The sequence below is a fragment of the Calidris pugnax genome, unplaced genomic scaffold (genome assembly GCF_001431845.1).
Source record: "Calidris pugnax isolate Ruff unplaced genomic scaffold, ASM143184v1 scaffold196, whole genome shotgun sequence".
Lineage (NCBI taxonomy): Eukaryota > Metazoa > Chordata > Aves > Charadriiformes > Scolopacidae > Calidris > Calidris pugnax.
The window spans coordinates 4,815,735-4,838,636 of NW_015091042.1; the positions used below are offsets into that span (position 1 = coordinate 4,815,735).

General features: G+C 43.7%; 1 protein-coding gene and 1 long non-coding RNA gene across 48 annotated transcripts in view; both read left to right on the plus strand.

Annotated features, from left to right (window-relative positions):
- Positions 1-4,399, plus strand: part of LOC106896343 — a 121,404-nt gene extending 117,005 nt beyond the window's left edge. For all 5 annotated transcript variants that reach the window (XR_001413612.1, XR_001413615.1, XR_001413613.1 and 2 more), the window contains exons 4-5: positions 2,861-2,916; positions 4,312-4,399. This is a non-coding gene — a long non-coding RNA (uncharacterized LOC106896343). The remainder of the gene's footprint in view (positions 1-2,860; positions 2,917-4,311) is intronic.
- A 2,575-nt stretch (positions 4,400-6,974) lies between these two features.
- The window catches only part of SORBS1 (sorbin and SH3 domain containing 1), a 74,097-nt gene continuing 58,169 nt past the window's right edge, over positions 6,975-22,902 (plus strand). For 22 of the 43 annotated variants that reach the window (XM_014956189.1, XM_014956194.1, XM_014956185.1 and 19 more), the window contains exons 1-8: positions 6,975-7,028; positions 9,032-9,097; positions 11,178-11,273; positions 14,705-14,824; positions 16,475-16,501; positions 16,670-16,785; positions 19,268-20,074; positions 20,664-21,017. In XM_014956189.1, the coding sequence (XP_014811675.1) occupies positions 7,019-7,028; positions 9,032-9,097; positions 11,178-11,273; positions 14,705-14,824; positions 16,475-16,501; positions 16,670-16,785; positions 19,268-20,074; positions 20,664-21,017 (1,596 nt within the window). In that variant the 5' untranslated portion in view covers positions 6,975-7,018. The remainder of the gene's footprint in view (positions 7,029-9,031; positions 9,098-11,177; positions 11,274-14,704; positions 14,825-16,474; positions 16,502-16,669; positions 16,786-19,267; positions 20,075-20,663; positions 21,018-22,902) is intronic. The other 21 variants (XM_014956199.1, XM_014956220.1, XM_014956222.1 and 18 more) reach the window with 11 other exon arrangements.

The window sequence follows — 22,902 nt, forward strand, 5'->3', positions numbered from 1 at the left end:
GACCCAGGCATTCAGGGTTGGTTGTGCTCACCCCAGGCATGCTGAAGCCATTTGGTGTATGGGAAACTGCATTAAGTGTATGTTCATTTATTGACCCAGGCATTCATGCTGAAGCCATTTGGAATATGGGAAACTGCATTAAGTGTATGTTCATTTGAGTGCTTGAATAATGCTGATTAGTTTCACAGTAAGTGATCACTGGATGCTTGTTATTTTAATTGAATTCTATAATTGCTACTAAGTGTGGGGATATGCGGAAAAGTCATTTTTCTAGATCTAGTTCTAATGATTTTATACACCACCTCCATTTAATTTTAGCAAACTTACTTCTTTAATTAGAACTTATTTTTAACCTCAAATCACTTAATATGAAAAGTAATTGATTCTTTTAAGGCCAAATAATTGTGCTGGTTTTGATGTGAATTCTTTTCTTAATACATTGAGGGCCAGTGCTTCCCATTACAAGCAGTGTCAAGACTCTTGAATCAAAAAGACATCACTGAAATCAGAGTTTTATGGCAGTTATGATGTCACTGTTTTTAAACAGAAATGAAACGGTTTGAAAAGTATAAAGCATGGGGTCACAAGTTTAATTGCTTGGATACTACCATTGTAGAAGGGGACCTGTGTTGGTCACAGATTGCAGCAGCAGTGGACCTTGCCTTTGCCTAGTAATGTGAGCTGGTGTTTCTTCTTTCCTCTCCTGTAAAGGCAATAATGCTAGATTCTTATTCTTTTTCCCCTGCCTTTTTTGCCTTGTGTACCAGAAGAAAGCACGTGTCCTTTTGGGAATGCTTGGAGTGGAAGAAGCTTTCTGTTGACTTGCATGAAGCCCGTGGAGAGGGCCAGTGCCAAGTCAAAACTTGTGGGTACCAGCAACCTCCTCCACTTCACAATGACTTTAATACTAAAGCCTTTGAGTTGAGACTTGGAGCAACTCTGCTCCTCCTGGTAGCTTTCTCCCTGCCCTATGGAGGGACTTGTGTTTATCCAGTGAGTTTAACTCGTTAACAGTTTTCCATATGTAGAAGAGTGTGATACGCTACAAACCTCCTCCTTTGAATGGGTAGCCTGTCATTTTAGGCTGTTTGTTTCTGTTTTTCTTGAACTAAGGCATCTTTCCATATCCAAAACGTACAGAGATCAGAAAGACCATTGTTATTAGTGTACATTTGTCTAAATTTTCAGGCTGTGTCAACCGTTTCTATTTCAGGATACTTACTGCTAGTATGAAATGGTAGGAACAGAAAGCAGGTACTGTATGGGCAGACAAAGTTGGGCACCAGACCTTTAAGTTGGGCTGAGCTGTTGGTGTTGACTGGTTTTTAGACTCTGCCCTCCACACTGTGTTTTACTGGGATCACCTTGGAATTAGGCTGCATTCTGCTGAGCCTTCACCAATCCATGATGTATATCTTATGTGGATATTTTAAGAAATATTAATATATTAAGAAAGTATTTTAAAAAATTAAGTGGTGTCAGCAATTGCTAGGGTGACAAGCTGGAGAGTCCACATATTGGCTGGTTTTACAGACTGATCTGGTGCTACGTTTGCTTGTTGAATTTTCTTTCTTTTTGTGTATCTGTTGAACGTGCTCATTATATTCTGGCTGGTGTGAAACAAATGGTAGTTAAGAATGGGGATGCTTGAGGCAAGAGAGCAGATTCAATTCCCTGAAGGCAATTTCCACCTCTTACAGTGTCCCACTGCTGCCTCCTGCTCATGTAACAAGAAAACAAGTATCTCCAGCTCCATTGTTTTATTTCTTGTTTCTCTGAGTAATTTTTCCCTACACTTCATAGCTTAGGGTCTTTGTTTATGCATGGTTTTGCAGCTTCAGGTACCTATTTCTATTTGTGTCATGGAAGCCATTAATTTGCTGGAGTTACACTCGATCTTACTCTATGGCACTGACTTTTGAGGGGAGGGGAAAAAGATTGGAACACAAAATTAAAGGGTTTCTAGTTCAACCTTGTACCTTTAGAGAGTTCACAGGTATTGGCAAACACGGACTTGTTTTGCAGAAGCGCCGCTCTTTGACTGTTCAAGCCAACATCCGTGGTGTGATGTTGAAACCTGTGTATTTGCTCTAGATTCCAGGTCCCCACAGGAGTGGGCACTGGGTACGAATAGGCCCCACAGTTGTCCTCTGTAGACTGGCATGGCCATGAAAATTGGTGGTTTTCTTTCTTTCCTCTGGTCCTCATCTGGCAGTTTTTCTCTTGGGTTGGTAATTTCACTCCCTTCGATCCCAGGAGGTTTAAAGCTTCAATTTTAAAGTTTCAGTCACTTGAGTCGATCTTGAAAATACCAGTAGCACCGCAGGACTGGAAATGATTGGTGCAGAACTTAATATGTATTTCAACAAGTGTACCTCTTCTGTGTTGTAACATCTTTTAAAGGAGGGACTGACTTTGTTCTGAGCAACAGATCGCCTCAAAATCTGGCAGTTGTCTAAGTTGAGGGTTTTAACTTAGAGCTCTTAGTCTCACTGAGATTTTTTTAAATTTTTTTTCTTAAGGGTGATGCACGTTATATATATGAGAAGCTCAGATTTGCACTTTGCCATATATAGACTCTTAGGTTTTAATCTGTATCTTATGATTTAATGTTGAGGATAAGTCTTTAAGTCTGAAAGTAGTACGTATATTGAGTGGAAATACTCTTTCACTTCTGATAATTCTCAGCAAAAAATGTCACTGGTGGTTGACATAAATCCATTTGGGTTTTGAAACTAAATGTTTTGAAGAAACTGTGACTGTTACCTTGACTTTTGTGGTGAATGTTCAGTGTTGTGTCCAGTGCTGTCTGGGCAGACATGAAACATAATGTAACCATTCTGCCTTTCACTTTAAACAGACACAAACAAAATCCAGAAGTGAGAAAGACAAGTCCCTCTGCCACGATGAGCTCTGGTAAGTCTGTGTTATTTTCCACTTGCCCTCATTGGCATTCCTTTTTATTGCTAGAAATACCCCTCTCTGTTTCTGATGCAATTACTCTTTCTTTTTTTTCTTTTTTCTTTTTTTTTTTTTTAAGTCTTCTCCTGCCTCCCAGAAAAGAGTCAAAGCCCTTGAAAGCTCAGGAAATCTGACTATTAAGGCAACAGCAGAATGGCTTCATAGTAAAAAGTGTCCTGGCTCCACGTTTGTTGTTTCAGCGTGGCCCATAATACTCAAAAAATGACTAGAAACTTAAGCTTCTTTCACTTTGGAATACAAGAATTCAGAATTATTGATTACCTGCAAAAATTATCTAAAAGAATTTTATATGTTTCAGTGGGGGTGAATGCAAAGTTTGACGTCTGGATAGGAAAAATCAGCTGTTCAAAGGAAAATGAGGGACCAGGAAATGGGGGTCGGTTGGGAAGAGGAGAACTTCTGGGTAACAGACTAAATCCAAGTTGAAAAACAAAGCAGACGCCATACTCAAGTGCCATCTGTAGGACCTGTGGAATAATATTGATTTTAACACCTTATCAAGTCTCAGCTGGAGTATCATGTCCAGTTTTTAGCACCACATTTTGAGAAAAACGTGAACCATTTGGAGAGGGTCCAGAGGAAAGCTCGGAGATGAATTGGGGTCTGAAAAACATGAGCGGGGAATTTGGCTGAAGCATTGATGAGCTTCCAGGTTGTGAAACACTGGAACAGGTTGCATTAGGGTGATGTTGGGTTTGTAAGAACTCATTAGGCAAATATTTGTCAGCAGCCTACAGAGGTAGATTTGTTTCTGCCTTGGGTCAGGAATATGGCTTTAGGTGACCCTTGGAGGTCCTTTCTAGCACTGTCTTCTGTGCTTCTCTGAATTCACAGGAGGCAGTTTTATTCATTTTGGCTGAGGATGTTGCAGACTTGAAAGATCTCTCTTGAAAATCTCATGTATGTGCCATATGCATGTACAGAGACAGTCCCTCATTAAAAGAGGCTGAGGTCCAGGTAGGCAAAGGTAAAGGAGAAACAGGGATGTCATCCAAGGGAGATTTGTGTCTCCAAGAAAGCAGAGAATTGCCCAGAGAAGCTGTGGAAGTTCCATCCCTGGAGGTGCTCAAGGCCAGGTTGGATGGGGCTTTGAGCAACCTGGTCTGGTGGGAGGTGTCCCTGCCCAGGGCAGGGGGGTTGGAACCAGGTGATCTTCAAGGTTCTTTCCAACCCAAACCATTCTATGGTTCTGTGATCTCCTGAGATAGTAAGAATACTTCCTAGTTCATGAATCAAGTAGTGCTGACCTGTGTCATCCCCAGAGGCTAAAATTCAGTTGTGGAGGTTTTTAACCCAGAAGCAATCTCTGCGTCTTCACTTGTTTTACAGAACACGAAGAAGTCGATGTTGCAAAAACTGTTGTCAACGGGCTGAACAGCAATGGACAAGAAAAAGGTGGGTTAAGAGCTTGAGAGACATCTCTGCAGCTCCCCCTGCATGTCAGCTGCGTGGTGTGGTTGGTTTCCCTGGACGTTTCACCACAGCAGGGGTTTCCAAATTTAGTTTGCTTGGCGACTGATACAAGACCAGCCTTGTGCTGCACCGTGCCAGCAGCAGCATTTCTTAGCTCAACAAGTGTTCTTTGTCTCTTGAAGGTGGCAGGCTGGATTTGCCTCTTTGTATATTTTTAGTGCTGTTTGGGAGGGAAGCTGTGCACTACTTGTGGTGCTTGTGAGCACCTGTGAATCAATATCGTAGTGTGTTTAGACAGCATGGGTTTGTGGGTGCCTTTGTGTGAGTCCTGTTAACTTGCAGTGGGAGGTGAAGGTTTGAGCCCAGGGTTAAAGGGCAGGAACTAACCATTTAAGTAATAAAAAACCCCCAAACAACCCGTCTGTCATTAGCAACAATGATTTAAAAGCCAAACTTATCTAAACAAACCAGTTTTCATGTTAACATTAGCAGGTTTGCAGTGTGCTATATTCATTTTTGTGTAGTGATGGTGTGTGTTTTGGCAGGGAGAAGGTATGTGGTTGTAGGGGTTGGTTTTCTGCTGGTTTCCTTTCCTTTGATGCCTTTTTATAGTGGTTAGTGTTTCGGCTGCGTTGTGGATGGATGAATTCAGCCAGTTACAGAGCAGAACAGAATTAGGGTTGTTTCCTAAACCACAGGCTGTTTGGATTTGGGCTCTGTTGTATTCACAGGATCTCCAGAGGTCAGAGAGGAGCCTGGAGAACAGAGGTTGATTTGGGTTCCTCTTTTATTAAAAAAACAAACATTTAAAACAATCCCATCAAATTAAAAACTAATGATTGAATGAAGTTTGAAAAAATTCTGTCAAGCTCTTCCCCCCATCCTTTTGCTGGAGACCCCTTTTCTAGGTTGGTGAAAGGAAAGTTTGTGCTTTCCAGGGACCAGAAAGATCTGCCACCAGAGGGGGTGGACACACCACCCTGATGTCAATGCCTCCTCCCTCAAGCTGGCCCAGTGCTCGCTATTGGTGTGTAAAGTATTAGAAATGTGGTTCCTGTAACCCCGGATTTTGCAGTCCTGAGAGAGATGACATAGAATGTGGGGAGGCATCTAGTGTTTTCCAGTTAATACCTGCAGAAAGCCAAGAGGTTTTAAAGGAGAAAAATCCTGGCTCTGCAGAAATCAAGAGCACAACTCCAGTTATTCTGGTGGGCCCATGATTTATAAGATGTTTATCTTGGCAGATCCTGTCGAGCTTCACCTCTGAGGAGTTTTCTGCCTTTTTTTACCACCCCCCCTATTTTGTATTTTTTTTTTTTTTTAACTGAAGGCAATTTCCACCTCTTACAGTGTCCCACTGCTGCCTCCTGCTCATGTAACAAGAAAACAAGTATCTCCAGCTCCATTGTTTTATTTCTTGTTTCTCTGAGTAATTTTTCCCTACACTTCATAGCTTAGGGTCTTTGTTTATGCATGGTTTTGCAGCTTCAGGTACCTATTTCTATTTGTGTCATGGAAGCCATTAATTTGCTGGAGTTACACTCGATCTTACTCTATGGCACTGACTTTTGAGGGGAGGGGAAAAAGATTGGAACACAAAATTAAAGGGTTTGTAGTTCAACCTTGTACCTTTAGAGAGTTCACAGGTCTTGGCAAACACGGACTTGTTTTGCAGAAGCGCCGCTCTTTGACTGTTCAAGCCAACATCCGTGGTGTGATGTTGAAACCTGTGTATTTGCTCTAGATTCCAGGTCCCCACAGGAGTGGGCACTGGGTACGAATAGGCCCCACAGTTGTCCTCTGTAGACTGGCATGGCCATGAAAATCGGTGTTGGTTTTTTTCTTTCCTCTGGTCCTCATCTGGCAGTTTTTCTCTTGGGTTGGTAATTTCACTCCCTTCGATCCCAGGAGGTTTAAAGCTTCAATTTTAAAGTTTCAGTCACTTGAGTCGATCTTGAAAATACCAGTAGCACCGCAGGACTGGAAATGATTGGTGCAGAACTTAATATGTATTTCAACAAGTGTACCTCTTCTGTGTTGTAACATCTTTTAAAGGAGGGACTGACTTTGTTCTGAGCAACAGATCGCCTCAAAATCTGGCAGTTGTCTAAGTTGAGGGTTTTAACTTAGAGCTCTTAGTCTCACTGAGATTTTTTTAAATTTTTTTTCTTAAGGGTGATGCACGTTATATATATGAGAAGCTCAGATTTGCACTTTGCCATATATAGACTCTTAGGTTTTAATCTGTATCTTATGATTTAATGTTGAGGATAAGTCTTTAAGTCTGAAAGTAGTACGTATATTGAGTGGAAATACTCTTTCACTTCTGATAATTCTCAGCAAAAAATGTCACTGGTAGTATGTACATTGAGTGGAAATACTCTTTAATTTCTGATAATTCTCAGCAAAAAATGTCACTGGTGGTTGACATAAATCCATTTGGGTTTTGAAACTAAATGTTTTGAAGAAACTGTGACTGTTACCTTGACTTTTGTGGTGAATGTTCAGTGTTGTGTCCAGTGCTGTCTGGGCAGACATGAAACATAATGTAACCATTCTGCCTTTCGCTTTAAACAGACACAAACAAAATCCAGAAGTGAGAAAGACAAGTCCCTCTGCCACGATGAGCTCTGGTAAGTCTGTGTTATTTTCCACTTGCCCTCATTGGCATTCCTTTTTATTGCTAGAAATACCCCTCTCTGTTTCTGATGCAATTACTCTTTCTTTTTTTCTTTTTTTTTTTTTTTAAGTCTTCTCCTGCCTCCCAGAAAAGAGTCAAAGCCCTTGAAAGCTCAGGAAATCTGACTATTAAGGCAACAGCAGAATGGCTTCATAGTAAAAAGTGTCCTGGCTCCACGTTTGTTGTTTCAGCGTGGCCCATAATACTCAAAAAATGACTAGAAACTTAAGCTTCTTTCACTTTGGAATACAAGAATTCAGAATTATTGATTACCTGCAAAAATTATCTAAAAGAATTTTATATGTTTCAGTGGGGGTGAATGCAAAGTTTGACGTCTGGATAGGAAAAATCAGCTGTTCAAAGGAAAATGAGGGACCAGGAAATGGGGGTCGGTTGGGAAGAGGAGAACTTCTGGGTAACAGACTAAATCCAAGTTGAAAAACAAAGCAGACGCCATACTCAAGTGCCATCTGTAGGACCTGTGGAATAATATTGATTTTAACACCTTATCAAGTCTCAGCTGGAGTATCATGTCCAGTTTTTAGCACCACATTTTGAGAAAAACGTGAACCATTTGGAGAGGGTCCAGAGGAAAGCTCGGAGATGAATTGGGGTCTGAAAAACATGAGCGGGGAATTTGGCTGAAGCATTGATGAGCTTCCAGGTTGTGAAACACTGGAACAGGTTGCATTAGGGTGATGTTGGGTTTGTAAGAACTCATTAGGCAAATATTTGTCAGCAGCCTACAGAGGTAGATTTGTTTCTGCCTTGGGTCAGGAATATGGCTTTAGGTGACCCTTGGAGGTCCTTTCTAGCACTGAAAAAAATGGCTAGAAACTTAACCTTCTTTCACTTTGGAATACAAGAATTAAGAATTATTGATTACCTGCAAAAATTATCTAAAAGAATTTTATATGTTTCAGTGGGGGTGAATGCAAAGTTTGACGTCTGGATAGGAAAAATCAGCTGTTCAAAGGAAAATGAGGGACCAGGAAATGGGGGTCGGTTGGGAAGAGGAGAACTTCTGGGTAACAGACTAAATCCAAGTTGAAAAACAAAGCAGACGCCATACTCAAGTGCCATCTGTAGGACCTGTGGAATAATATTGATTTTAACACCTTATCAAGTCTCAGCTGGAGTATCATGTCCAGTTTTTAGCACCACATTTTGAGAAAAACGTGAACCATTTGGAGAGGGTCCAGAGGAAAGCTCGGAGACTAATTGGGGTCTGAAAAACATGAGCGGGGAATTTGGCTGAAGCATTGATGAGCTTCCAGGTTGTGAAACACTGGAACAGGTTGCATTAGGGTGATGTTGGGTTTGTAAGAACTCATTAGGCAAATATTTGTCAGCAGCCTACAGAGGTAGATTTGTTTCTGCCTTGGGTCAGGAATACAGCTTTAGGTGACCCTTGGAGGTCCTTTCTAGCACTGTCTTCTGCTGTGCTTCTCTGAATTCACAGGAGCCAGTTCTATTCATTGTGGCTGAGGATGTTGCAGACTTGAAAATTTCTCTTGAAAATCTCACTTATGTGCCATATACATGTACAGAGACAGTCCCTCATTAAAAGAGGCTGAGGTCCAGGTAGGCAAAGGTAAAGGAGAAACAGGGATGTCATCCAAGGGAGATTTGTTTCTCCAAGAAAGCAGAGAATTGCCCAGAGAAGCTGTGGAAGTTCCATCCCTGGAGGGGTTCAAGGCCAGGTTGGATAGGGCTTTGAGCAACCTGGTCTGGTGGGAGGTGTCCCTGCCCAGGGCAGGGGGGTTGGAACCAGGTGATCTTCAAGGTTCTTTCCAACCCAAACCATTCTATGGTTCTGTGATCTCCTGAGATAGTAAGAATACTTCCTAGTTCATGAATCAAGTAGTGCTGACCTGTGTCATCCCCAGAGGCTAAAATTCAGTTGTGGAGGTTTTTAACCCAGAAGCAATCTCTGCGTCTTCATTTGTTTTACAGAACACGAAGAAGTCGATGTTGCAAAAACTGTTGTCAACGGGCTGAACAGCAATGGACAAGAAAAAGGTGGGTTAAGAGCTTGAGAGACATCTCTGCAGCTCCCCCTGCATGTCAGCTGCGTGGTGTGGTTGGTTTCCCTGGATGTTTCACCACAGCAGGGGTTTCCAAATTTAGTTTGCTTGGCGACTGATACAAGACCAGCCTTGTGCTGCACCGTGCCAGCAGCAGCATTTCTTAGTTCAACAAGTGTTCTTTGTCTCTTGAAGGTGGCAGGCTGGATTTGCCTCTTTGTATATTTTTAGTGCTGTTTGGGAGGGAAGCTGTGCACTACTTGTGGTGCTTGTGAGCACCTGTGAATCAATATCGTAGTGTGTTTAGACAGCATGGGTTTGTGGGTGCCTTTGTGTGAGTCCTGTTAACTTCAGTGGGAGGTGAAGGTTTGAGCCCAGGGTTAAAGGGCAGGAACTAACCATTTAAGTAATAAAAAACCCCCAAACAACCCGTCTGTCATTAGCAACAATGATTTAAAAGCCAAACTTATCTAAACAAACCAGTTTTCATGTTAACATTAGCAGGTTTGCAGTGTGCTATATTCATTTTTGTGTAGTGATGGTGTGTGTTTTGGCAGGGAGAAGGTATGTGGTTGTAGGGGTTGGTTTTCTGCTGGTTTCCTTTCCTTTGATGCCTTTTTATAGTGGTTAGTGTTTCGGCTGCGTTGTGGATGGATGAATTCAGCCAGTTACAGAGCAGAACAGAATTAGGGTTGTTTCCTAAACCACAGGCTGTTTGGATTTGGGCTCTGTTGTATTCACAGGATCTCCAGAGGTCAGAGAGGAGCCTGGAGAACAGAGGTTGATTTGGGTTCCTCTTTTATTAAAAAAACAAACATTTAAAACAATCCCATCAAATTAAAAACTAATGATTGAATGAAGTTTGAAAAAATTCTGTCAAGCTCTTCCCCCCATCCTTTTGCTGGAGACCCCTTTTCTAGGTTGGTGAAAGGAAAGTTTGTGCTTTCCAGGGACCAGAAAGATCTGCCACCAGAGGGGGTGGACACACCACCCTGATGTCAATGCCTCCTCCCTCAAGCTGGCCCAGTGCTCGCTATTGGTGTGTAAAGTATTAGAAATGTGGTTCCTGTAACCCCGGATTTTGCAGTCCTGAGAGAGATGACATAGAATGTGGGGAGGCATCTAGTGTTTTCCAGTTAATACCTGCAGAAAGCCAAGAGGTTTTAAAGGAGAAAAATCCTGGCTCTGCAGAAATCAAGAGCACAACTCCAGTTATTCTGGTGGGCCCATGATTTATAAGATGTTTATCTTGGCAGATCCTGTCGAGCTTCACCTCTGAGGAGTTTTCTGCCTTTTTTTACCACCCCCCCTATTTTGTATTTTTTTTTTTTTTTAGAGTTTCACATTAGCTGCAATACAGTCAGAGGGAGGAAGTACCAGCTGGTTTGGACAATTTTGTAACAATTGCTCAAATTTTGCACGGTGCTATTTATATGGTTGTTACTACATCAAGTATAATTAGTGTGCTAGTTGATGGAGTCCAGTAGAAAGCTCTTCAATTTACTGCTGATATGGGTAGATTTTTTTTGTCTGAAACTGATATTTTGGTGCTCCCTTTGGCATGGGACTATTTTCAAGATTATTTCACGTTTCACTTCCTTCTGTTGCTGAACTTGTAAAACGTGCCATAAAACCCAGAACTCATGTAATGTGACTTGTTTAATGTTCTTCTCTCAACCTTTCAATCCTTGTTTTTTCGCTTGATTTTGTTTTAACTGTTTTAACTAATTAATGTTTTGATTTCTGCATGTAGTGTATCTCAGCTAAATGATTACACTAAAAATTTTTTGATGGCTTCTAAAAACTAATGCTTCCAGATCCTTTTTGCCTGCAGCAGAGTCAGCAGCCAGTGAGTTCAGCGAGCGGGTCTGTGTGCTGCAGAAACCAGACACGTCCCGAATTAGGGTGAACGAAGGGATATTTTTAACGGTTGCATCAGTGCTCTCTGGACTGCTTTTGTATTTGAAATTTCCTGCTATTGTGTCTCCCAAGTACATTAGAAAAATTTTGTGGCATGCTTCCCGAACTCTGTTCTTCCCTTTTTGGATGTGCCATTTACACTTTTGTGTTTGCAGCTGTTGACGTCCCTTTATGTACACGTTCTATTTCTGCCGTTAAAATAATCCCTGTGAAGAAAGTGAAAAGTTCTCCTCACCTAGTGCTGCCTACAGGTATCTTCTTCCTTCCTCCCCCGCCATGCATTAGTTGGCCATCGTTCTCTCTCTCTCCTCTCCCTCTCTGTCCCTGTCTCCCTGCTTCACCCACGCGCTTTGGCTAGTTTTCAGCTTCATCCTCTTCTCACTGTTCCCAGAGCTGTAGATTTCATCAGTAGGTAATAAAGTTAGTTCTTGATGGCACAACACACTGTTCCCAATTATGCTGCTCCTCTGCAGACATAATTGTGTCTACTTGAATCTGGGATCGTTGTAAGATCTTCCACTAATGCTTGATTATGAATAATACTGTTATTACAGCCTTGTTTTGAACCAAACTCCTGAGGAACCAAAGAATGTTTCCTGCGTATCTTTAGTCTTTATGAAAGTAAATGAATGCCAGAGATGGGATTTTACAGGTTCAAGCACAGTTCAACATGGTTTTGTTTTTCTGTACGTACACTGACTTCACAAAATCTTTATATGGATAAATGAGGATGTTAGACCGTCTGTCACCCCCTCCCCAACCACATGTTTTCCCACTAAAAGTACAAGGTTATTTTGGTACTTTGCTGGGTTTGGACAGTCGGACTAGTCTAGCTGATACTGCTTGTTTCTCCTAATCTGTCACACATGCTCTGCTGGAATACTACAGTGCGAAAGTCATGTTTATTACCATCTGCTGCATTTCTATACTGAAATTCATAATTTTGTTTTCCATCACTTCACCTAAATTGTGAGGGAATTCAACATTTTAGGTGTTTGTCTTCCTCTCCCAAGTAGGAGTGGTCTGACAATATTTTATTGTCAAACCTTTTCAAGGCATTTTATTTTTTTTTGAGTTTGGAACATTTTTTTCTGTTTCTTATTCTTTTGATTTGGTACACAGGTTTAGTATGTTGTATGAATTAAAAAAAAAAAAGAAAATGCTTTGATTCCCAAATTTGATTCTCCTCTAAGATGATGGAGACATTCATGGGATGTTGAACACGTTGAAGTGTTTCCATTTCCCTCCAGGGCCTGTGAAGGGAATCTGGCTGTAGAAGAAGAGCTACCCTTTGTGGGTGTCTAAATCAGGACTGGTGACTCCCAGCAGGGTGTCCATGCCTCAGAGTTACAGCACTCTTGAAACTGGAGTCCCAGAGCTTAAACCTTTGTCCTCTGGTTTGAAAGGGGGTCCTTGGAGTCCTTGTGCTGTGTGGGTGGGAACAGTAGCCAGAACAGGAATCCTGGGCAAAAGGAATCCTGACCCTATCTGGAAAATCAGTCAGAGAAGTCAACTTCTATTTCACCAGGCATGTGGGTGACCTTAAGGCATGATCAGTTGTGTGGTGTTGAGTGCAAATGGGGTATATTTAAGGATTAAGCAGCATTTAATATCTCTGTGTGGATAGTCTTTCACCTCACAGAGGCTGCCTCAGTGTTGCCTAAATTAACTAAAGACCAAACTGGAGGAAAGTATCCTCTGGTTTCTCACTTCATCCTTTCTCCAATCTCCAAGTGTGGTTCTCAAGCTATGCTTTTTGTGAAACCCCTAAGGCATTGGGTGCCCATGGCAAAGCTTGAACTGCAGCGATTCCAGAGCAGAGGGCTTTTGATGTGACCCAGGTGTTTGACATTCATTGAGTCTTTCCACTTACTGCTGTGTCCATCTGGCTCTATTGATGTTTTCCTGCGTTGTGGCCACCTTGGCTGTGGTCAGTGTGTTTTGCAACCCTGGCCGAGGCGTTGTTGTGGTCTGTAGGTGCTCTACTGGTGTGGATTTAATGGGAGAATATTGATCTGTACAAACATGGGCTGTTGTCTGGGCAAGAAGCCTCCTCTGTCCAGCCCGAAGGTGTAACTCATTATAACAGTTCCTGGAGAGGAGCTGCATCCCTCCCCGTGCAGAGATAGCGTGATCCTCACCCCATAAAAATCAAAATTATTGTGCTGTCATTTCTGTAACACAGCGTATGCTCAGTGAGCTCTTCAGGCTCCCCGTGTGGTGTCACAGTAGGAGCAGCACCTCTGTTTAGCTGGGTCAAAGTGAAGTCTGGTGGCAGCTGCAGAGTCAGTAATAGTGCATGAGAAAAGGAGGTGATACGTTTTCCTGTGGAAGTAGCTTAGATAAGTGGGACTCTTCAGGCTTACTATTTCTGTAGGTATCTTAGAGGAAACCACTCTCCAGAAGGATTTTAAGTAGGGGAAGGAAGATAGCCTTGAAGTGCTGGTTTGTTATTACTGAATAGGGTGACAGGAGGAAAAAACCCAAATCCACGGACTGAAGCGCACAAAGGTAAGCCTGCACAGAAGCTGTGCTGAGTTGGGCCTCAGCAAGGACACTGGCATGATCTGGTGTCTGGGTCACAGGGTGATCTGAACAGGTATATCCTCCTCCTAGTTGTTGGGATTTGGGTTCCTGTGTCAGGAGGTGAAACACTGCCATGAAACCACGGAGGTGGTTTGCAGTGCCCTGCCTTTAGATCGTGTTCAGCTTAGCTACAAGATTTGATCCTCTGGTGATCATAAGAATTTTTTCTCTTTCAGTCCTGCACAAAAGGCATTTTTAAGGCTTCAGCACACAAATCATATTGTTTTATACCACTGGGACATCCCTACAGAAGAGCTGCAGGTGTAATGGTAGACTGTCCTTGCTGGTACAGTATCTCCAGACAAAGCGCTGCCATGAAACCACGGAGGTGGTTTGCAGTGCCCTGCCTTTAGATCGTGTTCAGCTTAGCTACAAGATTTGATCCTCTGGTGATCATAAGAATTTTTTCTCTTTCAGTCCTGCACAAAAGGCATTGTTAAGGCTTCAGCACACAAATCATATTGTTTTATACCACTGGGACATCCCTACAGAAGAGCTGCAGGTGTAATGGTAGACTGTCCTTGCTGGTACAGTATCTCCAGACAAAGTGGTCCAAATAAAGCAAATGGACCTGTGAAATTTGTTTCAAACACTCAGCCTTTTTTCCTCCTTTCTTAGCTCTGTTACACTCACTCAGAACTTCTACATTCATCAGTTACATGAATATGAAACTGCTTTGATTTCTCAATGCTTTAAATCCCGAGCTAATCTTCATCTGCATAAACATTACTAGAGTGATTCACCCAGAGGCAGCCATGCTAAAATTACTCCGTAGAGCTCTGATGGTTCCTAATACCTTTGTCTCATCTGTTTCAATGTGCCTTCTCTGTGCATGTGCATTTCCTGTAGAAATGGATCCCACTATTCTTAGCTCTGTTACACTCACTCAGAACTTCTACATTCATCAGTTACATGAATATGAAACTGCTTTGATTTCTCAATGCTTTAAATCCCGAGCTAATCTTCATCTGCATAAACATTACTAGAGTGATTCACCCAGAGGCAGCCATGCTAAAATTACTCCGTAGAGCTCTGATGGTTCCTAATACCTTTGTTTCATCTGTTTCAATGTGCCTCCTCTGTGCATTTCCTGTAGAAATGGATCCCACTAAAGTCTGCAGCGGAAAAGGAGCTGTGACCCTCCGGGCATCTCCAGCCTATGAAGAGAATCGAAATATCACTTCGCCAGGATCTCAGGATGTTGAACAACCTGAAAGTAAGTGGGTGGAAGGGTAACTGGAATAATACAGTGCTCGTAATAACCTCAAGTGAGGTCAGTCCAGGGTCTTGGGGTGACTTTGAAGCCCAAAATCTTGTAGCGTAGTTGGAAACCTACTGCAAGAACCAGACCAGTGGAAGGAGACTGACTCCTGTTCTCTCCTACTGCAGGTTTCATGTCCACTCACGACAATTTAAAGCCCAAAATCTTGTAGCGTAGTTGGAAACCTACTGCAAGAACCAGACCAGTGGAAGGAGACTGACTCCTGTTCTCTCCTACTGCAGGTTTCATGTCCACTCACTCATTGGTTTAAGTTTGTTTACAGCTCCCTTTGGTTGTCAGGAGCACCAAAAACTCTCCGATCTCTTTTTTTTGTTTTCCCTTTTCCTGGCATGCCCATGTCACCTCCTTTTATCCAAAGCGTGAGGTGCAACAGAAAAAGGCCGAACGGTGCTGCTGCCGCTGTAGCATTCACTGGGGTTGTCAAGGGAGCAGGGATAGCATCCCAGGCAGACAGTGTCACCACAGAGCTTTGCTATCTTTCAATAGCAGACGTGTAATTACTTAATTGTAGGAGACAGGCAAAGCATAACAAACCTGGCCAGTGTCGTGGGTCTGGCAGAGAGGATGAACTCCCAAAGGCAAGATGCTGTTAACGGGGGGAGAAGGGGTCAAACTTGCTCTTGAAAGCAAAGCATACATCGTTTCTGGCTATTGTTGGAGGAAAGGCAATTCCATTAATTCCAGCCCCAATGTATTGCTTTCTGCGCTGTCTTCTCCTCCCATTCTGCTCCACCCGTGACCTACCCTCTTTTCATGCTTGCCATTCTCTGTTTCTTCACTCCTACCCCCTGCCATTGCCTCTCTCCTTTTTGTTGATGGCTTCATAAATTTCCAGCAGCTTGAATGGCAATGAGCCCATTACTATGGAAATCAGCTCATTAATACTTCCTTTGCTTACTCTCTCAATCGCTTTATGAAATGTACTTTGGAGCTGGAAAAGCTTTTTGCATATAACTTAAACAGCAGAAATGGGTGAAGGGGTGGGGAGGTGCTCAGCGGGAGGTGGGTAAATGGGTGATGAAACCAGTGCATCCAGCTGCAGGGACTGGGTCATAAAGTGACATCATATTTTATAACTCCCTTCATGGCCATGCACTTAGTTCTGCAAAACCTGATCTATTTGTTGGCAGTCCTTTTATCTCAGTTAATCACACATAGTGGTATTGATAAGGATAGATAGGTCTTTATGCAGTCGTGATGCAGGCTGTGCAGAGTCTACATTTCCAGTAATTTGTGGTGTCTGGACATCAAGCTGCAGCTTTAGAAAGGAGCTAGCTGGGCTGCCTTTTTGCCTCTGAAATAAGAATGTCAATGAACAATTGTTTCTTCATTGCTCTGAATGAATTGCCTTGTGTTTACAAAGGTCAGAAACAAGGAGGGCATCATGTTTGGGGCTGGTCTCTATGGTAATTAGGCAGCCCTGTCAGAAAGCATTTTATGTGTGAAATGAAGTAGCTCGACTCTTAACTTCAATTGGTACATGTTTTCTGGAAATGTAACGGTTTATTTTTTTCCCCTTTCTTTTCCTCTATGCCTACCCTTCACCCCCACCCCTTCCATCCCTCCTTTCTGTGAAACGCTTAGGTCTGGAGCCAGAAAACTCAGAAACAGGTACAAACATTGGCTGCTTTTGTTGTTGCTTCTGTTGCTTTCTTGGAACTGTTTCTTGTTGCCTGGGGAGAAAAAAGAAAGAAAATAAAAGAAGAAGAGTCCTGTCCTTTCGCTGATCCTGTAGCTGGAGGGAATCCTCTGTGATACAAGTTTTCCTTTCCTTCATAGATGATTGGAGGTCGTCACCCAACACTGATGCCAATGGGGATGCTCAACCATCTTCTCTGGCTGCCAAGGGTTTTAGGAGTGTGCGTCCGAACCTTTCCTCAGACAGCAAGCCACAGGTAAGCCTTTCTTCTGTGACCCTGAGGGTGATCATCTGGGTTCAAGCACTGGATTGATGGTCAGGAGTCCTGGGTTGAGCTCCAAACTTTGCTGCAGACTTGGGTAAGTTGCTGTGCCTCAGATTTTCCTACCTTTAAAATGGGGGCAACGCTGATGTCAGCTGTGGAGCTCTTGTGCTCAGATGGACCACAGTGTTTCCTTGGTGGATGGAGGAGGAGGAGGACATTTGTTTGCAAGAAAAAGGTTTCCTTGGTGGATGGAGGAGGAGGACATTTGTTTGCAAGAAAAAAGGTGAAGTAGTCATCTATTCCTGTTTGTCTTTTATCTCGGTCTATTTCCTAAAGGTTGCCACAGGCGGAAAGTAGATTTACACCCCACATTAAAAAAACGAGATATTGGGGAAAAGCCTTTCAGTTTTAACACTGTAACTGATACAAGCCAACAAGGGAAAGGTTGTTTGTACCTGAAGGTATATTGTCGAAGTCAATCTGTTAAAAAAAAGCCTAACTTCATCCTTTTTCTTTCGGGTGGTTGATCTGCACAGAAGCAGCCTGAAAGCTGATAAGGAAATCCTTCATTAGAAATCACTTTCTTGTGTGAAACAGAGTCCCTTTAAAGCCCTGTCAGGGTGACTTCTCTCATCATCAGGGACCTGTAGCAAAGCCACAGAACAGACAACACTCCTGAAATTGTAAGAGAGTGTGGAAGAAGGCACAACCCAGGTGAAGGCATGGGAAGGAGTGGCACCCTAAAAGGGAGACCCATTTACTGCCCGATCCTTACAGCTGCCCTGGGGTCCCTGATTGGTCTTGATGAACAGGAGAGCACTGATGCACGTTGTACTTCTTGTAGAAGCCTCAAGGACTGCTGCCCAAGCTAAGCTGAAAGAGAAGAAAATAGAGGAAAACAGCAATCGCAGGTCATGAATTAATATTTTCTGATAATATTATGCAGTGGTAAAGTGAGGCTTCACCTAACCTAGGGAAATGCTGTGGCACTCCGAAGTCTCCAGACTGAAGCTACTCTCCTCCAGGAATCAAAAGGAATGAGCCTGATCCAGAGGCAGAAGCCCATCAGAGGGAGCACTTACCAACCCACTTCTCTGCTCCCTTACACATCAGGGATGGGGGGGAAGGAGGGGCAGCACGAGGACAGTAGATTTTGGGACAGCAGCCATAATTTTATGAAACTATTCTAGGTCTATATCCATGTAACAGGAGTAGGTGCTGGCCACAACCTGCCATATGTGGATGAATTTTAAAGGAGGTATTTTTTCAGTTTCGAATGCTGCAAACTGTTAAGGCTGTTCCAGCAGTGGTTTAGCATAAAAATATGACAACAAAGTGTGTGTAAAACCAACTTTCGTAGTTTCCAGAGGGTTAATTTGCAAGAATGCAGGGAACTACTGTTCACTAGGTGGGTGTTTTCATTCTCTTCCTTTCTGTAGTTTATAGTTTTCAGCTACTGGCAACAAAACAATAAATAAAACAAAACCTCTCTATTGCCAAGTCATTTTACTTCAGAATAGTTTGGCTTTCAGAAAAAATTGACTGTAATCGGAGTTGGAGTTGCAGTTGACAGGCAGTTGTGGAGTTTACTTAGCAACCTACATGTTGCAAAGTAAAATGGTGAAGGTGTTTTTTTTTATTATTATTTATTAGAAGCAGGATTTCTCTGTTGGTGATCTTGATTCTGGAGGCAAATTGCTGTGAACTCAGTTCTTCAAGAAACTTCTGGAGGCAAATTGCTGTGAACTCAGTTCTTCAAGAAACTTCAATTGGTCTGGTCTTCCTGAAAGCGTTTTCAGGACTGAAAAATCCTGAAGAGAATTCAAGAGCTAGCTTTTAGAAGGAAGAAATGCTGACTTTTTCCTTAGCTGGCTGTGGCAGGCTGTAGTATTCACACGATGTCTGCTTTCATTAGCTCTGGTGAAACTTCACAGGGTTTGTTTTTTCGGCAGCGCGCTTCACATGTGGCAGAGATGGCCTAGAGCTCTGAATTGGGTTTTGGGATTCAAACATCCCCAGCGCTGGGAAGTGTTTAGTTACAGAGGCATGAGCCTGGCTTTAGTTAGCCAGGATGTTAAATCTTGACTGTAGGTTTTCCCAGGGGCAGGGTGAGTGTTGCTGTGCAGGCCTCTGGAAACAATACAGCACTGAGATTTCTATAGCCCGGAGAGAGGAGCGTGTAGGCAGGGACTTGAGAGCTGGGTATGGTTTTCCTGCTGGGGTGAGCTGTGCTACACGAGAGAGAGTGTGTGAGGTGATGTCTGTGAGTGAGTTCCGCGCTCGCCTTCCAGATACTGTATTTGCTTTTTGTTCTTGCTGTATTAAAAACCTGCTTAACCCGAGTCTAATGACCGAATTCATTCTTCAAATTTATTTTGTTTTTCCTTCCTTTTTTTGTTTTTGTTTTAATCTCATTTCATTTGGTGCTGCTTCCTCTCTCCCTCTCTCTTCCTTCTTGACTCTGCCTGGGCAGGCCCTTGCTCCTCCCCGTCCTCCTCTCCCCAAAGAGGAAAGCTTTGCATGGCGTCCTCGCACTGACACCAAAGCGACCAACCTCTTGCCGGTGCCCATCATGGACTGCGTGTACCTGAATGCACCCAAGCCTTATACGCAGCGTGCCTCACCAAATCCCAGTGCACGGTGTTATTTCTCCTCACCCACTCCTTTCGGGGCCGTCCCCGGTGGGAAGCAGGGCCTACCAGTGGGCTGTTCTCCTTCTCCAGGCCCCAAAGATGAGGTGCATGCCGGGCGGCCGCTCTCGGAAAGTCGCTCCTCGTCGGACGCATCCTCCCTACAACGCAACCCTGACAGGGCAGATCCCAGTAGTAAGGCTGGAATGAATTCCAGTCATGAGACGAAGGCGGATAAAAAGGTCACCAAACTATATGTAGCTTGTTTATCTAACAGCACTTGCTCGGCCGCATCTGAAAATTCCACTGGCACCGCACATGACCCAGCAGCCAGCACCAGTTTGGGGGCTGAGCTCACTCAGGCACCAGCCACCGACATTGTTTCCTCTGTAACAGATACCGGAGAGTCTCTTCCTGCTCCTCCTCCTCCTCCTATTCCTCCCAGGCCATACTATTACATTGTCCTCAGTAAAGACGCAGTTAGTTATGGTGCGGGCCAACCCTCCTGGACTCAGTCGTCACCTCCGCAAGCCGTGAGGGACAGAGTGCCAGAGCCCCAGAGCACGGCTGCCACAGAGGACAGGATGAGAAAAGAGCCTTACCTTACCCAGCCGCGACAACCACCGTACAAGGCAATGGGACGCAGCATGGTACATGTCTTCTCCATAACCTTGTTTTCTTTCAGCCGTCTGAAACGGTTCTTTAATTCATTCCGATGGTCCCTTAATGCTTTATTCCCCTCCTACCTAATTCCTGAGCTCTCATTTTGCCACCCGAGTCTTGTGGTCTTCTCCTGGATAATCCTTAACACCCCGTGCGCGTCCTTCCCCCCCCACAACGTTGAGCTGTGTGTTTGAGTGTGTGGTGTTTGTGGAGGGTTGGGTTGGGCTGGTGAGGACCTCGCTGGTTTAGGGAGGTGTAGAAGAAGCAAAACGCTGTAATGTGATGGTTAGTGCTTCTCAAACAATGGTGAATGCAGAACCTCTCCGTGGTTTGATTTAGCCTCACCGCACAGGACCGGAGAAGAGGGGTGGCGAGGGGAAGGAAGATTTTGGGGAAAAAACTGTGCGTGTTCATGGAGGCCAGGGCTGCAAGACCGAAGAAGTATGTCTCCCTGAGGAAAGAAAACCTGTTGGGGCTCCGTATCATTTTGGGTGCATCCTTGCATGGCACGATATGGCTGCGTTAGACTAAAGTACCAATCTCCCCCGGTGCATAACAACACCTTGTTTCCTACAGGATGCCACTGCCACCACCACAGCTCAGCCTGGGGTTATAGTAGTCCCCCTCCTCCAGGTTAATCCAGACAGACAGCAAGAAGGCAGCTCCAGCACTCCACCACCGCCTCTGGTTCCTTTCGGGCAAGGCTCCGTATTCCCTGAGACTGTTTCTTCTGGCTCACCCTTGACTTTTCCGACTCTAGACGATTTCATTCCCCCACATCTCCAGAGGGGTTCCCACCATAACCAAGCACCCTCCCCTGGTTACCCGAAACTGCCATTCTTCTCATCACCACCTTCACTTGTCCCTCCAGTCACGGGGGCTTTGCACAGGGGCTTGAAGCCTGAAATCACTGGAGTCATCTCACGTACAGTAAGCTTGCCAAGTACCCTCCTCGCCCTTTTCCTAAATTTGTATTCCCAGATTAAAATTACTTTCTCCTTGCAATACTAAACTGGAGAGAGGAGTGATGACTCGCTCCCTGCCAGCAGCATGACAACTGAAACCTTGTTTATGCCCTGTGCTCGTGCATGCGTGTTCCCTGCCTTGTGCAGCTTTCAACTCTTCTATTGACTTCTTGCAACAGCATTTGACTGTCTCCCTTCGTGCCCGGTGATGCGCACCTTGAGAATCTCCCCAGGATTTGCTTGGAATAATGAATTCTGTATGAACAGAATAGCTGCAACTAACTGATCTCCTCAGGCTCTTTTAATAGCATCCTTAATTGTGTTTGAATAACATTCAAAGCAGTGACAGCAGACCGGTTAAAGGTTAGGGCTGCCTTTCTGTTCCACTTGGAGCCACGAGGCTGTATGGTCTCCACACAAATCCCTGCTGAAATCAGTGTAAGATTCCTGCCAGTATCCAGTGATCTACAAGCAATAATATCAATTACTGACCTAAGAGTCTTCCAAGCATGTAGGTGCTATGGGATGGATTAGGGGGAGAGCATCTCTTCAGTTTGGAATGGCTTGTCTTTGAAAATTCTGAAGAATTCAATCTGCCTTGGAATTGCTTTGTTCTTGGATTAGGTTTTGTTTCTCTTTAAGGTCATCACCTGTTTTAAGAAGTCCTTAGGGACGAGGAGGAGAAGTAGCTCTCACCTAAAGTTGCAGAGGAGGCAAAAGGCGCCTGACTCTCCTCGTACTGGAAGTCTTACAACCATTTTTTTTTTTTTTTTATATGGTTGCTTGTAAGGACAAGCAAGAAGTTCAGCAGAAACTCCCTTCTTTCATGATGATGTTTTCTCTGCCCTCTGAGCCTATAAGGATCTAGCAAACAGGCATTTACAGGGGTGGGGTGAGAAAAGCAACCAGGGATGATATTTCCTCTCTGCTTCTGTTGAAGCCTTTCTGCTTCTGTTGTAATCAGTGGATTTTTTACTGCAGAGAGCAATGAAATTTTGGGGCTTTTGTTTTTGGGGATTTGGGTTTGGTTTGGTTTTTTGTTTGGTTTTGTTTTTGTTTTTTTTAATGGAACCTATCTGCAGGGTCCACAAAAAATCATCAGGCATCCAAATCATAGAGGAGCAGTGGCAATTTTGTCCTACCTGATTCTCAGGAAATGAGAGTTTTGCGATATTTTTGGACTTGATTCAGTCATGTCACCACACAGCATGACTTAGCTGGGGCTGCTGAGCCTGTCCTGATCCGACATCCCCCTTCTTTGAAGCATTCTGTATATTTTAGTTATCAAAGTGAAGCTCAAACCCAGATCTCGTACTTCTCCCTGATTCCCACTCCTTTTCCCAAATTGCATTGTTTGGAATATCATCACAGCCAGCAAAACAGGGTTGGGTTTTTCTCTTGGGACATCGGTTTCTGAAGACCATTGATTCTTTTCTGTCCTCATGAAATGTCTATGGCCTGATAAAGTGCTGCTTGGAGCAAGATCACCTCCAAGATAGGGAAGAACAGGATTTTTCTTCTCTATTTCCCCTTCAGGTTGGAGAGACTGTAGATGCTTGTTCTGATTATGGCCAGTTCTCACTATGATTTATCTCTGAGCTCTGGTGCTCAGCCCCCTGCCTGATCCTCTAAGTCCATTCCCTGTTGAAGGGCACTGAGTTGCCCTTGGCCAGAAAAGCCAGGAGCAGGGATTCTTCTGGCACAATATTCTCTGCATACTCCGTTTATTTTTAATAGCAATGAAAATTCCCTTGAATGCTCAGCTCAGTCTGACAGTGGAGTAGCAGGAGTGCAGAAATCTGGTACGCTGTTCCATACTCTGTTTGGATGCTCATTCCCCAGTAATGCTA